Here is a 13,467-nt window from a genome sequence, read left to right on the forward strand (position 1 = left end):
TATTAGGAAGAAAAAAAAGTATATTTCAAATTTTATGTTTTTTTTGCTTTAAAAACGTATTTTTGTGTGCTTTTAGCACATGATAACAATTTCTTGTTATCTTTAAATGTTACAAAGCTTGTTTGACAATCAATATTTAAATTTAAATAGATAAACAATTCGTTTTTAATTAAATTTATTGATGCTCTATTTCTCTCTTCTCGCCACTTCAGATTCATTACAGAAAAAACTCTTTCAGTAAAAGCTGAAGTTGCAGGAACGGAGAGTAGGTAAGAAATAATTTTTTTTATATTTGGTAAGCTATCAGATGCATTTTTAAGTATATATTGCCATTTTTCTACTGTAATTTTCACTAAAAATTCTTTATCATCATTAGTGACTTTTCTTTGGATTTCTCTAAGTCTTATAGATTCGGAATACATATCGTCCATCTTAATATTTAATCTGTCTTGTAATTTGGCCTTTGTAATAACCATTTCAAAATGTTCAAATTTTACCTCATTTTTCAAAGACATGTTAGGAAGTATTGAAAGCCAGTTATCTTCGCTAAACTCAAACCATTTTATCATATATTTTAAGCTCATATCAATAAAAAGCGAAAAGTTACTGACAACTGTATTGAATGTTTCGGGTGATGACTTTTGAATTTTTTGTAATCTCATTTTTGATTCATAACCAAAGTACTTATCAGTTTTTCTTTGTTCTAATTCGTTTCTTAAATTATCCATAATATTATAGACATCTAGTATAGTTACATCATTTCCTTCCAGACGTTTTATCGTTTTATTAAAAATATTAAGCATGTGGCTTGTAAAGTGTAGATAAATTTCCACAACCTCCCTATCCTGATGATCACTTAGTTTTAATAATTCTTGTATAATTATTGCACAATTATCACCTAAACTTATAAAATAATTACATATTGGTTCCCAATTAAGTAAAAGGGTGTCAACGGCTGGATGTAGTGATAACCACCGTGTACCAATATGACGTTTGATTTCGTGAAATTCACCATCAACCATAGTAACAAATTTTTTTAAATCATCTCGTCTACAAGCAGATACCGAAAAATGACTGTATATTTTCAAAACAATATTTTCTATGTCACAAATCAAGTAGCCCATAGCATGTTTCACTGTATTATGGATAATGTGTGCATGACAGTTGCCTTTTATAAGGTTTGGTACTTCTTTTTTAATATTTGTGTACAATGAGTGATGAATGCCAAAATTAGCATTGCAATTGTCTGCACTGAGACCTGATACTTGATTGAATGACAGGTTGTGGGAATCCATAGACTTCTTTATAGCTTCTAACATGCCATCAGCAGATTCATTAGAATTTTCGTAAAAATCGATCAGTTTATTTTGGATCCCTTCATTTATTGAAAAATATTGCACTACAAGAGGAAATAACTTAATATTTTTTTTATTTGATGCATCAGTCTGGAGACAGAAAAATACATCATCATGTAAATCATTTATTACACTTTCCACAGAATATGGACCTAACACTTCTATCACTAAAGCTTCCATTTTAGTTCTTCCCAAGCGTATTTTACTAGCTATTTTAGAATCTACAAATACAATTTTGTTTAATTTACTTAGACAATCCATGCTATTATAAGATAAATTATGCTTCACAGTGTGAAAAGTCAATGCTAATTCCGCTGCTATAATATTCTCATCATCACTAGATCCTTGACATCTTGATTTAGTATCTGATGTAAGGAAATTTTGTAATGCACCAGATGTTTTCTTCATTTCAGTTTTTATCTTATGCTTCTGAGTATTTTGATGTTGCTTAATCTGTAGAAAGAAAAAAACAAAAACTGGAACCTCCACCATATTAATCCATCACCATTTTCAAAATAATACTGAATCATGAATTCTTCAAATATTCTTCAATTCAATGACAAATATTAAAATGTCTATTAATATAATTTTATCCAAAAACAATAGGGATGTCTCCTGGGTTAAAACAACAAGATTCTAATTAGTCCGTCAGTTAGATTATAGAGAAATACTCGATACGTATTTTTTTATTTGTCCATACGAATAATATTGACAAAGATACAGCACATTCAAATTCAGGAGTAGGGGCTCGTGACGTCACTCTTTCGTAAAAATTTTACGAAATAATGACGTAGCGCGAACTTTCGCCGCTCTGTAACTTTGTTATTTTAAGTTTTAGAAGCAAAAGAAAAAATACGTATCTACTATTTTCTGGCGTTCTAAAAGATGGACTAATTATTATTTTTTAGTCATCATCCCTATTATGTGAATGAGAATATAAACATTTCAGAATTCTGACAATTAGTATGAAAAATATATATATTTTTTATATTATTATAATAACAAGTAATAAGATTATTTTTAAAATAACTCATAGAATTTGAAACATTGAAACTAATTTCCCATGCTCATGCTTAAAAAATAATGTATAAATTGTCAATACAATCTAAATTTCAAAAATACATGCTGTTGCGACATTGCGCAATGTTTATATCAGGCGCATTCTTTCATTATAATAATTGTAAGGTGGGGCGACGTGCGCCATCACTTCTCTTTGTACTCGACTAGCGAAAGGTCATATTAAACAAGTTTGTACAAGAAGTCTTAAAGAGTTTCATTTACCGGCCCAGTCATTCCCTAAAGAATGAACATGGTGGCCCATGAGGGGAAAAAAGAAGAAATAGAAGATTAATCAAGAAATAATCAATCGAGCAGTAGTACAGCTAAAGTGCCACATCGAGAGATTTTACCAAAAGTTAAGTGTTCCTTGTCCTTTTCTTTTTGTGTTCCAAACTGTGTCCTTAATTCAATTAATTGTGCAAATAAGTATTTTATTGATAATCCTTTTTTAAAGTAGTGAGATTAAGTAATTGGTTAAAAATTTAATTTTTCATAGCACGTGGTACCTACATCTACGACCTACATTAAGGAAAAAATTGGTGTAATTTTTATTGTTGTTTCGTTTGATTTCGTTATATAACATTTAATTAGATACCAAAGACGCGGAGATATACAATATTATTTTTTATATTTTCGCATATAGGTATATATATTATATATGTATATTTTTTGTAGTATTTCGTCTTAGACTTCGTAAACACTTATTAGGTATCTAATTGCTATCTAGCTAATTCCGTGTTTAGGTAGCTAGATTCAAGCGCATTTTCCGATTTTTTCCGATTTTTTTTGTCGCGTCGACGCGGCAGTTGCGTTGCACCGGCCGGGAGCCGTGAGTAAGCAACTAAAGCATTGCGTGACAGGTACCACCGAATGAGGAGAGTGAGCCAATTTTGTTTAATTTAAATATTTTAAGTGTTTGTTATTATTTTGATTCTAGTTTATCATGTCTATAGAAGCAAAGTTAAGATTAAAAGAATTAATTATAAAAAGGTCGTCTGCTAAGGGACAGATAACAAAATTTAAAAATTATTTAACTGGTATTAATGATAAGCTGGAATTAAATAATATAGAGTTTACCGAGTTAAAATTAAAATTAGCTAAATTTGAAGCTTTGTCGGTTAGGGTTGACGATTTGCAAGGTGAAATAGAAGTTTTAAGTCCTGAAAACATTTCAACCGAAATTGATGAGCGTGATAATATCGAACAGGATATTATAATAAGCATTGCAACCGCCAAAACTTTAGTTGAAAGGTTTTCAAAGGTATTTGAGTGTGAACATAAGCGAAATTCAATGCATAACGTTTCATGTTGCGTTGATGAATCTAATTCTTGTACTGACCTGGGATTAAAATTGCCACAGATACAAATTAATAAATTTGACGGTGCATATTTCCGTTGGCTAGAATTTAAAGACACATTTGAGAATTTAATTCACAACAATGACCGTATACCACCAATTAATAAATTTCATTACTTAATTTCTTATTTACAAGGTGACGCGGCTAGGGTTATATCTAACTTCGAGGTATCTGCTAACAATTATGTCAGCGCATGGGATTTATTGTGTAGCCGCTATAATAATAAACGTATTCTTATTAATCATCACTTAAATTCAATATTTAATATTAAGCAGCTTCCTCGAGAATCAGAGCGTGCTTTGCGATTTCTGGTAGATCAAGTAACAAAGGATTTGCGTGCCTTGGCAAGTTTAGGGCAACCTACGCATACATGGGATACATTAATAGTGTTTATGTTATCTTCAAAATTGGATAACAACACTTTATTGAAATGGGAAGAGGTTCGCAGTAGTTTAGATGGTGATGTACCCAATCTGGAACAATTTTACAAATTTTTAATAGATCGAGCTGATATATTAGAATCTTTAAATCGAAATAGAAAGTCAGATATTAATGTTGGTAAACCTCATGTTCAAGTGCGTTCTAACTATAATAATAATTATAACACTAGTAATCAATTTCTAAAACAAGGACAGGGACAAGAAAATCAAATAAAAACATTTTTTAGTTATAAAAATAATAAAAATAAACAATCAAATACAAAATTTTTATGTATAATTTGTGATAAGAATCATAAAATATATGATTGTCCTACTTTCAAGGACAAAGGTTTAGATGAGCGTATGCAAGACGTAGTGAAATATAAACTATGTCAGATTTGTCTAAGGCAAGGTCATTCCGTAAATCATTGTCGTATGGGACCTTGTCGCGTGGCTGGATGTACGGAAAAGCACAACAGTATGCTGCATTGCTCATCCAACCCATCTACATCAAGCTCTCCTAAAAGAGACAGCGATCAAACAGATATTTTTGTAAATTATGCTAACGAAGACACATGTCACGTACTGTTGTCTACTGCTTTTATTGAGGTGTCGGATCCACTTGGTCAGCAAAAGATCAAGGTTCGCGCGCTTCTAGATTGTGGAAGTCAAGCTTCTTTTATAACGAAATCTTTGCAGAACAGATTGTCATTAAAGCCTAATCAAGTTGACACTCTAAAGGTCATCGGCATTGGCAACTGTTCAAGTAGTGTAACTGAAACTTGTAACATTCAAATAAATTCATTAAATAGCAATTACAGTTCAATGTTGTCTTGCTATGTTTTAAAAGAATTAACAGGGCAATTACCTAAAGGCCCAGTAGAAATAACATTTAAGTTGCCTAGGAACATGCAGTTGGCTGATCCAAGGTTTGACCAACCTGCTCCAGTAGACGTTTTGATAGGTGCAGACTTATTCTGGGATATAATAAGCGATGGGCAATATTCGCTAGGCAACTGTGGTCCACAGTTAAGAAACTCCCATTTAGGTTGGTTAATGTGTGGTCCTATTTATTCGGCAAGGTCTAGCAGAGCCATACAGTGCAGTCAATGCTTAGGACCATCTCAAAATAATGAATTGGATGATTTGTTGATAAAGTTTTGGGAGATAGAGGACTTTCCCTATAACTCAGTGTGTGGGAGAGGTTGCGATGATAGGGAAAGTGAACAGCATTTTTTAGAAAACACTACTAAAGATAGTGATGGTAGGTTCAATGTAAAATTACCTTTTAAAAGGGCTATAACTTGTTTAGGAAATAGTTATGGTTTAGCTAGACAACGATTTTTTAATTTAGAAAAAAGATTTAGGCGTGATTCTCAATTAAAGATAGGCTATTCCAAATTCATTGATGAATATAAAGAATTAGGGCATCTGTCAGTTTTATGTCAGGGTAAGATATTTGATGAAGGTCCACATTATTATTTATGCCATCATGCAGTGATCAGGTCAGATAGTGAGTCCACTAAGTTGCGCGTAGTGTTTGACGGTTCAGCAGCCACTACAACTGGTTACTCGTTAAATGATCTATTAAAGGTAGGACCGAGCATACAAGATAGTCTTTTTTCTATTTTAGTACGAGCAAGGAAACATAAATACTTACTTACGGCTGATATAGAAAAAATGTATAGGCAAGTAAATGTTAAAGAAGGTGACAAAAATTTTCAGCTGATACTTTGGAGGCCGAATGAATATCAGCCTATACAAACATTAGCTTTAAATACCCTGACATATGGAACAGCATGTGCAAGCTACCTTAGTACACGATGCTTATGGCAAATAGGCCAAGAGAAAAACGATGAACTCATAAAGGTCATCATCCAAAGGGATTTTCTTGTAGATGATTTGTTGACTGGAGCTGATGATCCAGAAACATTGATTTATATACAAAAGGCTGTTTCATGTGCTTTAAAGTCAGGGTGTTTTAATTTACGAAAATATAAAACTAATTTTCCGTCAATTTTTACAAAATTTGAAATAAACAAACAAGATAATTTAATATTGAGTGAATCCTCTAGTACTTTGGGTTTAGGTTGGACTCCTTCTACTGACACTTTTCATATACCAGTAAAAGAAAGTATATATATAACTGGACCACCAATCACAAAACGATTTATTATGTCAAATGCTTTTAAAATATTTGACCCGTTAGGACTATTAAGTCCAGTTATTATTATTCCTAAGATAATGTTGCAACGTCTATGGCAACAAAAGATTGGCTGGGATGAGCCTGTTAGTCAGAAGATAAAAGATGAATGGATAAATTTTGTAGATAATTTAAAGTATTTAAAACAATTGAATATTCCGAGATTAGTATTGGGGAATTCACCTCAGATCATAGAATTACATTCTTTTAGTGACGCATCGCAAATTGCTTATGGTGCAAGTATTTATGTGAGAACAATTAGCAGCAACAATCTCGTCACTGTTCGATTATTATGCAGTAAATCAAAGGTAGCTCCTCTAAAGCCTACTACTATCCCAAGGCTAGAATTATGTGCGGCGCAACTAGCCGGAAAACTCACAAAATCGGTGTTAGAGTCAATTAGATTTACACCTACGCGTATAGTACATTGGTGCGATTCCAGTGTTGTATTATGCTGGATAAAAGGGGATATAGGTAGATTGAAAACATTTGTAGCCAACCGCATTAGTGAAATAAAAGAAATAACTTCTTCTTCAGCATGGCGATACGTGCCATCGGAATTTAATCCTGCTGATCTTATATCTAGGGGAATTCAAGCTAAGAATATTTTGAATATGAACTTGTGGTGGTTAGGTCCTAGTTTTTTGCATGAAGACGAGGCTAAATGGCCTGTTTTAAAATCTTTTGATTTAAATAGTTTACCTGAAATTAAGGTTAATTCGGCTGTAATAAATGAATCTTTTATTGATTTTAATAGGTACTCCTCACTGACTCGATTACATAGTACAGTTTCATATGTGCTTCGATTCATATTTAATATAAAAAATAAAACTAATAAACGTCTAGGTGCACTATCAACTAGCGAATTGAGTAACGCCATGAACAAGTTATATGAGTGTGCTCAAAGGCAATCATTTCCAATTGAATATGATTTATTAATCAAGGGTAAACAGTTGAATAGCAAAAGCAAAATTTTATCTTTATCTCCATTTCTTGATGGAAATATAATACGCGTTGGCGGGCGTTTAGATGCATCAAATTATTACTCTTATGAAAGAAAGCATCCAATCATATTACATAGTACCAACCGCCTTACTCAATTATATTTTGAGCGAGAGCATTTAAAGCATATGCATGCTGGTCCTTTATTGCTACTTGCAGCTGTGAGAGAGGTTGTCTGGCCAGTTAACGGGCGTCGTCTTGCTCAACGGGTAGTTAATAGATGCGTTATTTGCAGGCGTATGCGTGGGCAAACTCTTCAACCTAAAATGGGAAATCTTCCAGAACAGCGGATTGCCCCAGATTACCCTTTTTTAGCTGTAGGAGTTGACTACGCAGGTCCATTTCTTATATTGAATCGCAAAGGACGAGGAAGCCGCTTAATTAAATGTTATTTGTGTATATTTATTTGCTTGCGTTTCAAATGTATACATTTAGAAGCTGTTAGTGACTTAACTAAAGAAGCATATATAATGGCACTTCGTCGTTTCATTGCTCGTCGAGGACGACCAACGGAAATATTTTCTGATAACGGTACCAATTTTGTAGCTGCAGCGCGAGAATTAGGTTCATTTATCAAACAAAATAAAGATTCTCTATTTGACTTTGCAAGTCAACAATCAATTAAATTTCATTTCATTCCGGCATATACTCCTCATTTCGGTGGTATTTGGGAAAGTGGGGTAAAATCTGCTAAGCACCATATACGGCGTGTTATGGGAAACTGTCATCTTACTTTTGAGGAAATATCAACTTTATTTGCACAAGTAGAAGCAATCCTAAACAGCCGTCCCTTGTGTCCCTTGTCATCTTCTCCCGATGACCTTCTTACCCTTTCCCCAGGACACTTTCTTATTGGTCGACCATTAACTTCACTGCCTTCTAAAGGTCTTGATGAATTCAAATTTAGTCACTTACAAAGGTACCAGAGAATTGAGCAATTAAGACAGCACTTTTGGAGACGATGGCAAAAGGAGTATGTGGTGGAATTGCAACAGCGCACTAAATGGAGAGAGAACTCTGCCAATCTTAATATTGGGGACCTAGTGCTGATAGCCGAGGACAATACTGCCCCTCTCTGCTGGAAGTTGGGTCGAGTGCAGCGGCTGATAAATGGCTTAGATGGAGTGGCCAGAGTGGCAGAAATTAAAACCAGCAGCGGCTGCATTACACGTTCGTTGGTCCGGCTGTGCAAGTTGCCGGTACAAGAAGATTAAATGAAGAATGTTGAAAGAGTTTCAACGGCCGGGAGTATGTTGCGACATTGCGCAATGTTTATATCAGGCGCATTCTTTCATTATAATAATTGTAAGGTGGGGCGACGTGCGCCATCACTTCTCTTTGTACTCGACTAGCGAAAGGTCATATTAAACAAGTTTGTACAAGAAGTCTTAAAGAGTTTCATTTACCGGCCCAGTCATTCCCTAAAGAATGAACACATGCAACTATAACTGTTTTTAAAACTTTTCAGTACAAAGTCCTATCATATACAAACTGGTGACTTTTTTCTGTAAAGATGTAAGAAAACCTAATGAATTAGGTTAGGTAAGTAAGTTAAAAAATGTAAATAAAATAACTATACGAAAGGAGAGGCAACGTAGCTTTAACAATATTTGAACACATTTACAAATTTTCATACCTGTCCAATGCCAGCTGAACTGATTGTAAAATTCACGCCGCAGATAATACATTTTGCATTACTTTTATTTTGAAGATCACTTGTTAGCCAGTTGTATTGTTTTTCCCACTCAGGTTTATATTTTTGTAAAACTTTTGTTATTTTAGCTTTTTTAGGAGTCACTGGTGTGTCGCTATCAGAATTACTCGTCATTTTCAGCATTAATATTTACTCCTCATTTTCAGCATTAATATTTACTTTAAAATGCATTCTTCACTTATAAACAAAACTAACGGACCAGTTTTGTACAATTTCGTCGATAATGAAAGACATCTGTGACAAATGTCACAAGTCACAACTGACATCTAACATTTCGTTCAGTAATTACAAATTGTTTCCATTATCCGTTTTAAATATTTCGTTCAGCAATTATGAATCGTTAAGTACCCATAATGAGTATTTTGTTTTACGCACCACAGTAAAGGTTGACAATAAAGTATTTTTGCATACTTTATTTGTATGTAAAAGTATAAAGTATAATTACCAAAAATAAAGTAGGATACGTTATTATATAGTATGGTTGGCAACCCTAGTTGTACATAATATTATAAAGAGGAAAGGTTTGATTTTTTGTTTGTTTGAAATGAATAGGCTCCGAAACTACTGGACCGATTTCAAAAATTCTTTCACCGTTGGCAAGCTACACTATTCCCGAGTGACATAGGCTATGTTTCATTTTCAAAAAAATTAGGGATGCTTACTAAAACTTGAATAATCTAACCCAAGGTGTATAAAAATAAACAAAAGACTTCCTTCAATCGTGTGCGCTGCGAAAACTATTAATGATAGAACAAAATTATGTATTTCAATTATTTAGGACACATCACTGTCTATAAAAATTGTCGCGACAGCATGTCTGTTGAAATGTATATAGTACGGACGCGGAGCACGAAGAATTTCGTACATAGACCCCTCATCTTATGTCTTTGTCGCTCGCGCATAAACATATTGCCGTTGCGCTCACACAGATGCAGTGACCGCCGTATTCAGAGATTGTAAACCTTGTAGTCATAACCATAAAGACTAGTGGTGGTGCACATGTTCTTTGGTTTGTTTTGTTATAAGTAGTAATTCTTTTTTTTAACCCTGAAATAAAAGAACATTCCGTGCTGGGATACGCTCGTGTGTAGTTGTTGAAATGTTTAACAAAATATATACCTACTAGCGCCATCTGCTAGACTGTGTGTTAATATTGTTTTTACAATAAAGTGTCAGTTGACAGTTGTTACCCGACCTCTGTGCGTATCATTTACAGGTTATGGGCTATCACGTGAATTAAATAAAAATTTTGGTGGAAATATAGTGCAAAAATGTCGACAAACCTTATTGCTAGTATTGCAAAGTTAAGGGGCAGAGAAAATTACGAAGATTGGGCATTTGCTGTGGATAATTATCTCGTATTGGAAGGCGTGCAACAGTGTATCACGACTGAAGATGATCCGAATGACGCGAAAGCGAAAGCAAAAATAGTGTTAACTATAGATCCCAGTTTATTCGTGCATATAAAAAGTGAATCAACTACAATGGGACTGGCAGAAACTAAAAAAGCTATTTGATGATAATGGCTTCACGCGACGCATCGGACTACTTCGTAACCTATCAATTCGTCGTGAAAATTGTGATTCTATGGCACAATATGTGACTTTATTGTTAGAAACAAGCCAGCGATTGAATAACACTGGATTCAAAATTAGTGATGAGTGGATCGGGTCTTTGTTGTTAGCAGGATTACCAGAAAAATTTGAACCAATGATAATTGATAATGGCGGTGGAGCATTCATGATTCGGGTATTGAGTTAACAACAGCTGACGTCATTAAGTCAAAATTATTGGATATGGAAGATGGTAGTGAAGTTGGTACGAGTTCTACACAGAATGCGTTTGCGTCGAAATGTTGGCAACAAAAAAGAAAACAAACGCATAGACAGTCGGAATCGCGTAATGTCGGCAAGTCAAATGTCAATGTCAAGTGCTTTAAATGTAAACAAATCGGACATTTCATGAATAAATGCAAATTAAACACTAATAACAAGGAATCTAATGCATTTAGTGCAATATTTCTAAGCGGTAATTGCGGATTTAAAAGCGGGAGTGTTATATGTACCAAACTTGGCTACGAACTTATTATCGGTCAGCCAGTTAGTGAGCAAAGGAAACAATGTGACATTTGATGAAAAGCACTGTTATATTTATAACCAAAATAACGAAGTTGTAGCAATCGCAGATGTAGTCGGAGGTGTTTATAAATTAAGAATCAAACAAGTGGATTGTTTGTTGACTTCGGTGTCTGGAAATATATGGCATAGAAGATTTGGTCATCTAAACAGCAAAGATCTTAATGTGATGAGAGATGGTGCTGTAAAAGGTATGTCATACTCGGACAAGGCTCAGGTTAGTAAGACTAGCTGCATTGTTTGTTGTGAGGGGAAGCAATCCAGGCTGCCTTTCAGTCATGTTGGCAACAGGGCACAGGAACTCCTCGAGATAGTGCATGCAGACATCTGTGGACCTATGGAAGTCAGATCTATTGGTGGAATGAAATATTTTTTGTTGTTCGTCGATGATTTTAGTCGGATGGCATTTGTTTATTTCTTGAAGACCAAAGATGAAGTATTTTCTTTTTTCAAAGCATTCAAGACGTTAGTAGAAAATCAGACAGGCAGAAAGTTGAAAGTGTTAAGGTCAGATAATGGTACAGAATTCTGCAGTAAGGAATTTGACAATTTCTTGCAATTGGCCGGAATAGTACATCAAAAAACCTGTGCATACACACCGGAACAAAATGGTCTCTGCGAAAGGTACAATTGTAGAAAAAGTGAGATGTTTGTTATTCGATGCAGGATTGAAAAAATTTTTTGGGCAGAAGCAGTAAACACTGCAGTTTATCTGCGGAACAGGTCAATCGCATCAGGATTGGATAACAAGACGCCTATAGAAATATGGACCGGTACTAAGCCAGATGTCAGTAATCTACGTATCTTTGGAAGTAAGGCTATGGTACACATACCAAAAGGAAAAAGTTTAAAATTGGACAGAAAAACAACTGAGGGTATTCTTGTTGGTTACTCAGACAACATAAAAGGTTATCGAGTTTACAATCCCAAAAATAACAAAGTAACATTAGCAAGAGATATTGTTGTGATTGAGGAGGGGATTGACCAGAAACAAGAAGTGATACACATTAATATTAGTGAGGGCACTAATAGTATCTTTCCTATGAAAGAAGAAAGGGAAGAATGTACCCAAGAAGTGGGGAACATGATGCACACAAAACCAGAGAAAGATCAGGAGCAGAAAGAGGAACTGAGTCTCAAAGAAAGCTACGACACTGATGAAGACAGCTTTGAGGACTCCGAAGACGTACTAGCAGCTGAACCTGCGGAGCCTGTGCCAGCCAGGCCACAGCTTCCTTCTCAGCCAAGGCACTCTCCCGTGTTGCCGGTGGAAATGCCTGCCAAGCGCCTACGCAAGCAGACTGATCGTTACGGTTTTGGTGTTGTGTGTGAAGGTCAAACCAGTGAAACAAGTGCTAGTGAAATATCTCTAAATGAAGTGTTGAATGGACCAGAAAGAGAACAGTGGAAATTAGCTATACAAAGTGAATTTAAATCATTTGAAGACAATGATGCTTGGGAATTAGTGGACATTCCTCACAGTGGCACTGTAGTACCATGTAAATGGGTTTTCAAGCGAAAAATTGATAATGATAATAATGTCAGGTATAGAGCCAGGTTAGTTGCTAAGGGCTTCACCCAAAAGCCAGGCATTGATTTCGATGAATGTTTTTCACCCGTAGTTAGACATTCTAGTTTGAGATTGTTATTTGCTTTAGCAGTTCAGCTTCAGTTGGATATTTGTCACTTAGATGTAGATACTGCATTTTTAAATGGTTTTCTTAATGAAAATGTGTATATGATGAAACCTCAATTTTTTCATGTTAGTCATGATAATGTGAACAAGGTTCTGCGTTTAAAACATGCTATTTATGGCTTAATACAGTCATCAAGGGCATGGTATAAAAGAGTTGATGATTTGTTGCAATCCTTAGGTTTTAAAAGAAGTAAACTAGAACCATGTTTGTTTATAAAAATGGATAGAAATGTAAAAGTTATTATTGCATTGTATGTTGACGATTTCTTTGTATTTTCAAATAATCAAAAGGAAACAGATTTGTTAAAAGAAAGTTTGTCATCTAAGTTCAAAATTAAAGACTTGGGATGTATTAAAAATTGTTTAGGTATGGATGTAGCAATGGATAAAGAGAATGGTATTATAACTTTAAGTCAAGAAAGGTATATTGATGAATTACTGTTAAAGTTTAATATTTCTGATTGTAAGTTTGCAGATACACCTATTGAATCTAAATTGAATTTAACTAAAAGTGAGAATTGTGATA

At 34.4% G+C, this 13,467-nt stretch overlaps 2 protein-coding genes across 2 annotated transcripts; one reads left to right on the top strand and one right to left on the bottom strand.

Moving 5' to 3' along the window:
- On the bottom strand, window positions 1–9,605 carry LOC125062049. Its single transcript, XM_047667660.1, has 2 exons — window positions 9,033–9,605; window positions 1–1,808 (listed from the first exon to the last, which is right to left on the bottom strand). The coding sequence occupies exons 1-2, from the start codon at window positions 9,231–9,233 to the stop codon at window positions 33–35; spliced, it is 1,977 nt and encodes a 658-aa protein (XP_047523616.1). The 5' UTR covers window positions 9,234–9,605; the 3' UTR covers window positions 1–32.
- LOC125062048 lies at window positions 5,707–8,784 on the top strand. The gene is made up of 2 exons (XM_047667659.1): window positions 5,707–6,424; window positions 7,633–8,784. Exon 2 carries the CDS (start codon window positions 7,636–7,638, stop codon window positions 8,608–8,610), a length of 975 nt encoding a protein of 324 aa, XP_047523615.1. The 5' UTR covers window positions 5,707–6,424; window positions 7,633–7,635; the 3' UTR covers window positions 8,611–8,784.
- Window positions 9,606–13,467: the final 3,862 nt, after the last annotated feature.

The sequence above is a fragment of the Pieris napi genome, chromosome W (genome assembly GCF_905475465.1).
Source record: "Pieris napi chromosome W, ilPieNapi1.2, whole genome shotgun sequence".
Lineage (NCBI taxonomy): Eukaryota > Metazoa > Arthropoda > Insecta > Lepidoptera > Pieridae > Pieris > Pieris napi.

Coding starts and splice junctions, on each gene's coding strand:
- LOC125062048 (XM_047667659.1), top strand. CDS start 7,636: ATGCGTGGGCAAACTCTTCAACCTAAAATGGGAAATCTTCCAGAACAG.
- LOC125062049 (XM_047667660.1), bottom strand. CDS start 9,233: ATGCTGAAAATGACGAGTAATTCTGATAGCGACACACCAGTGACTCCT. Junction 1,809..9,032: donor GTTCAGCTGGCATTGGACAG/GTATGAAAATTT, acceptor TTCTTTCTACAG/ATTAAGCAACATCAAAATAC.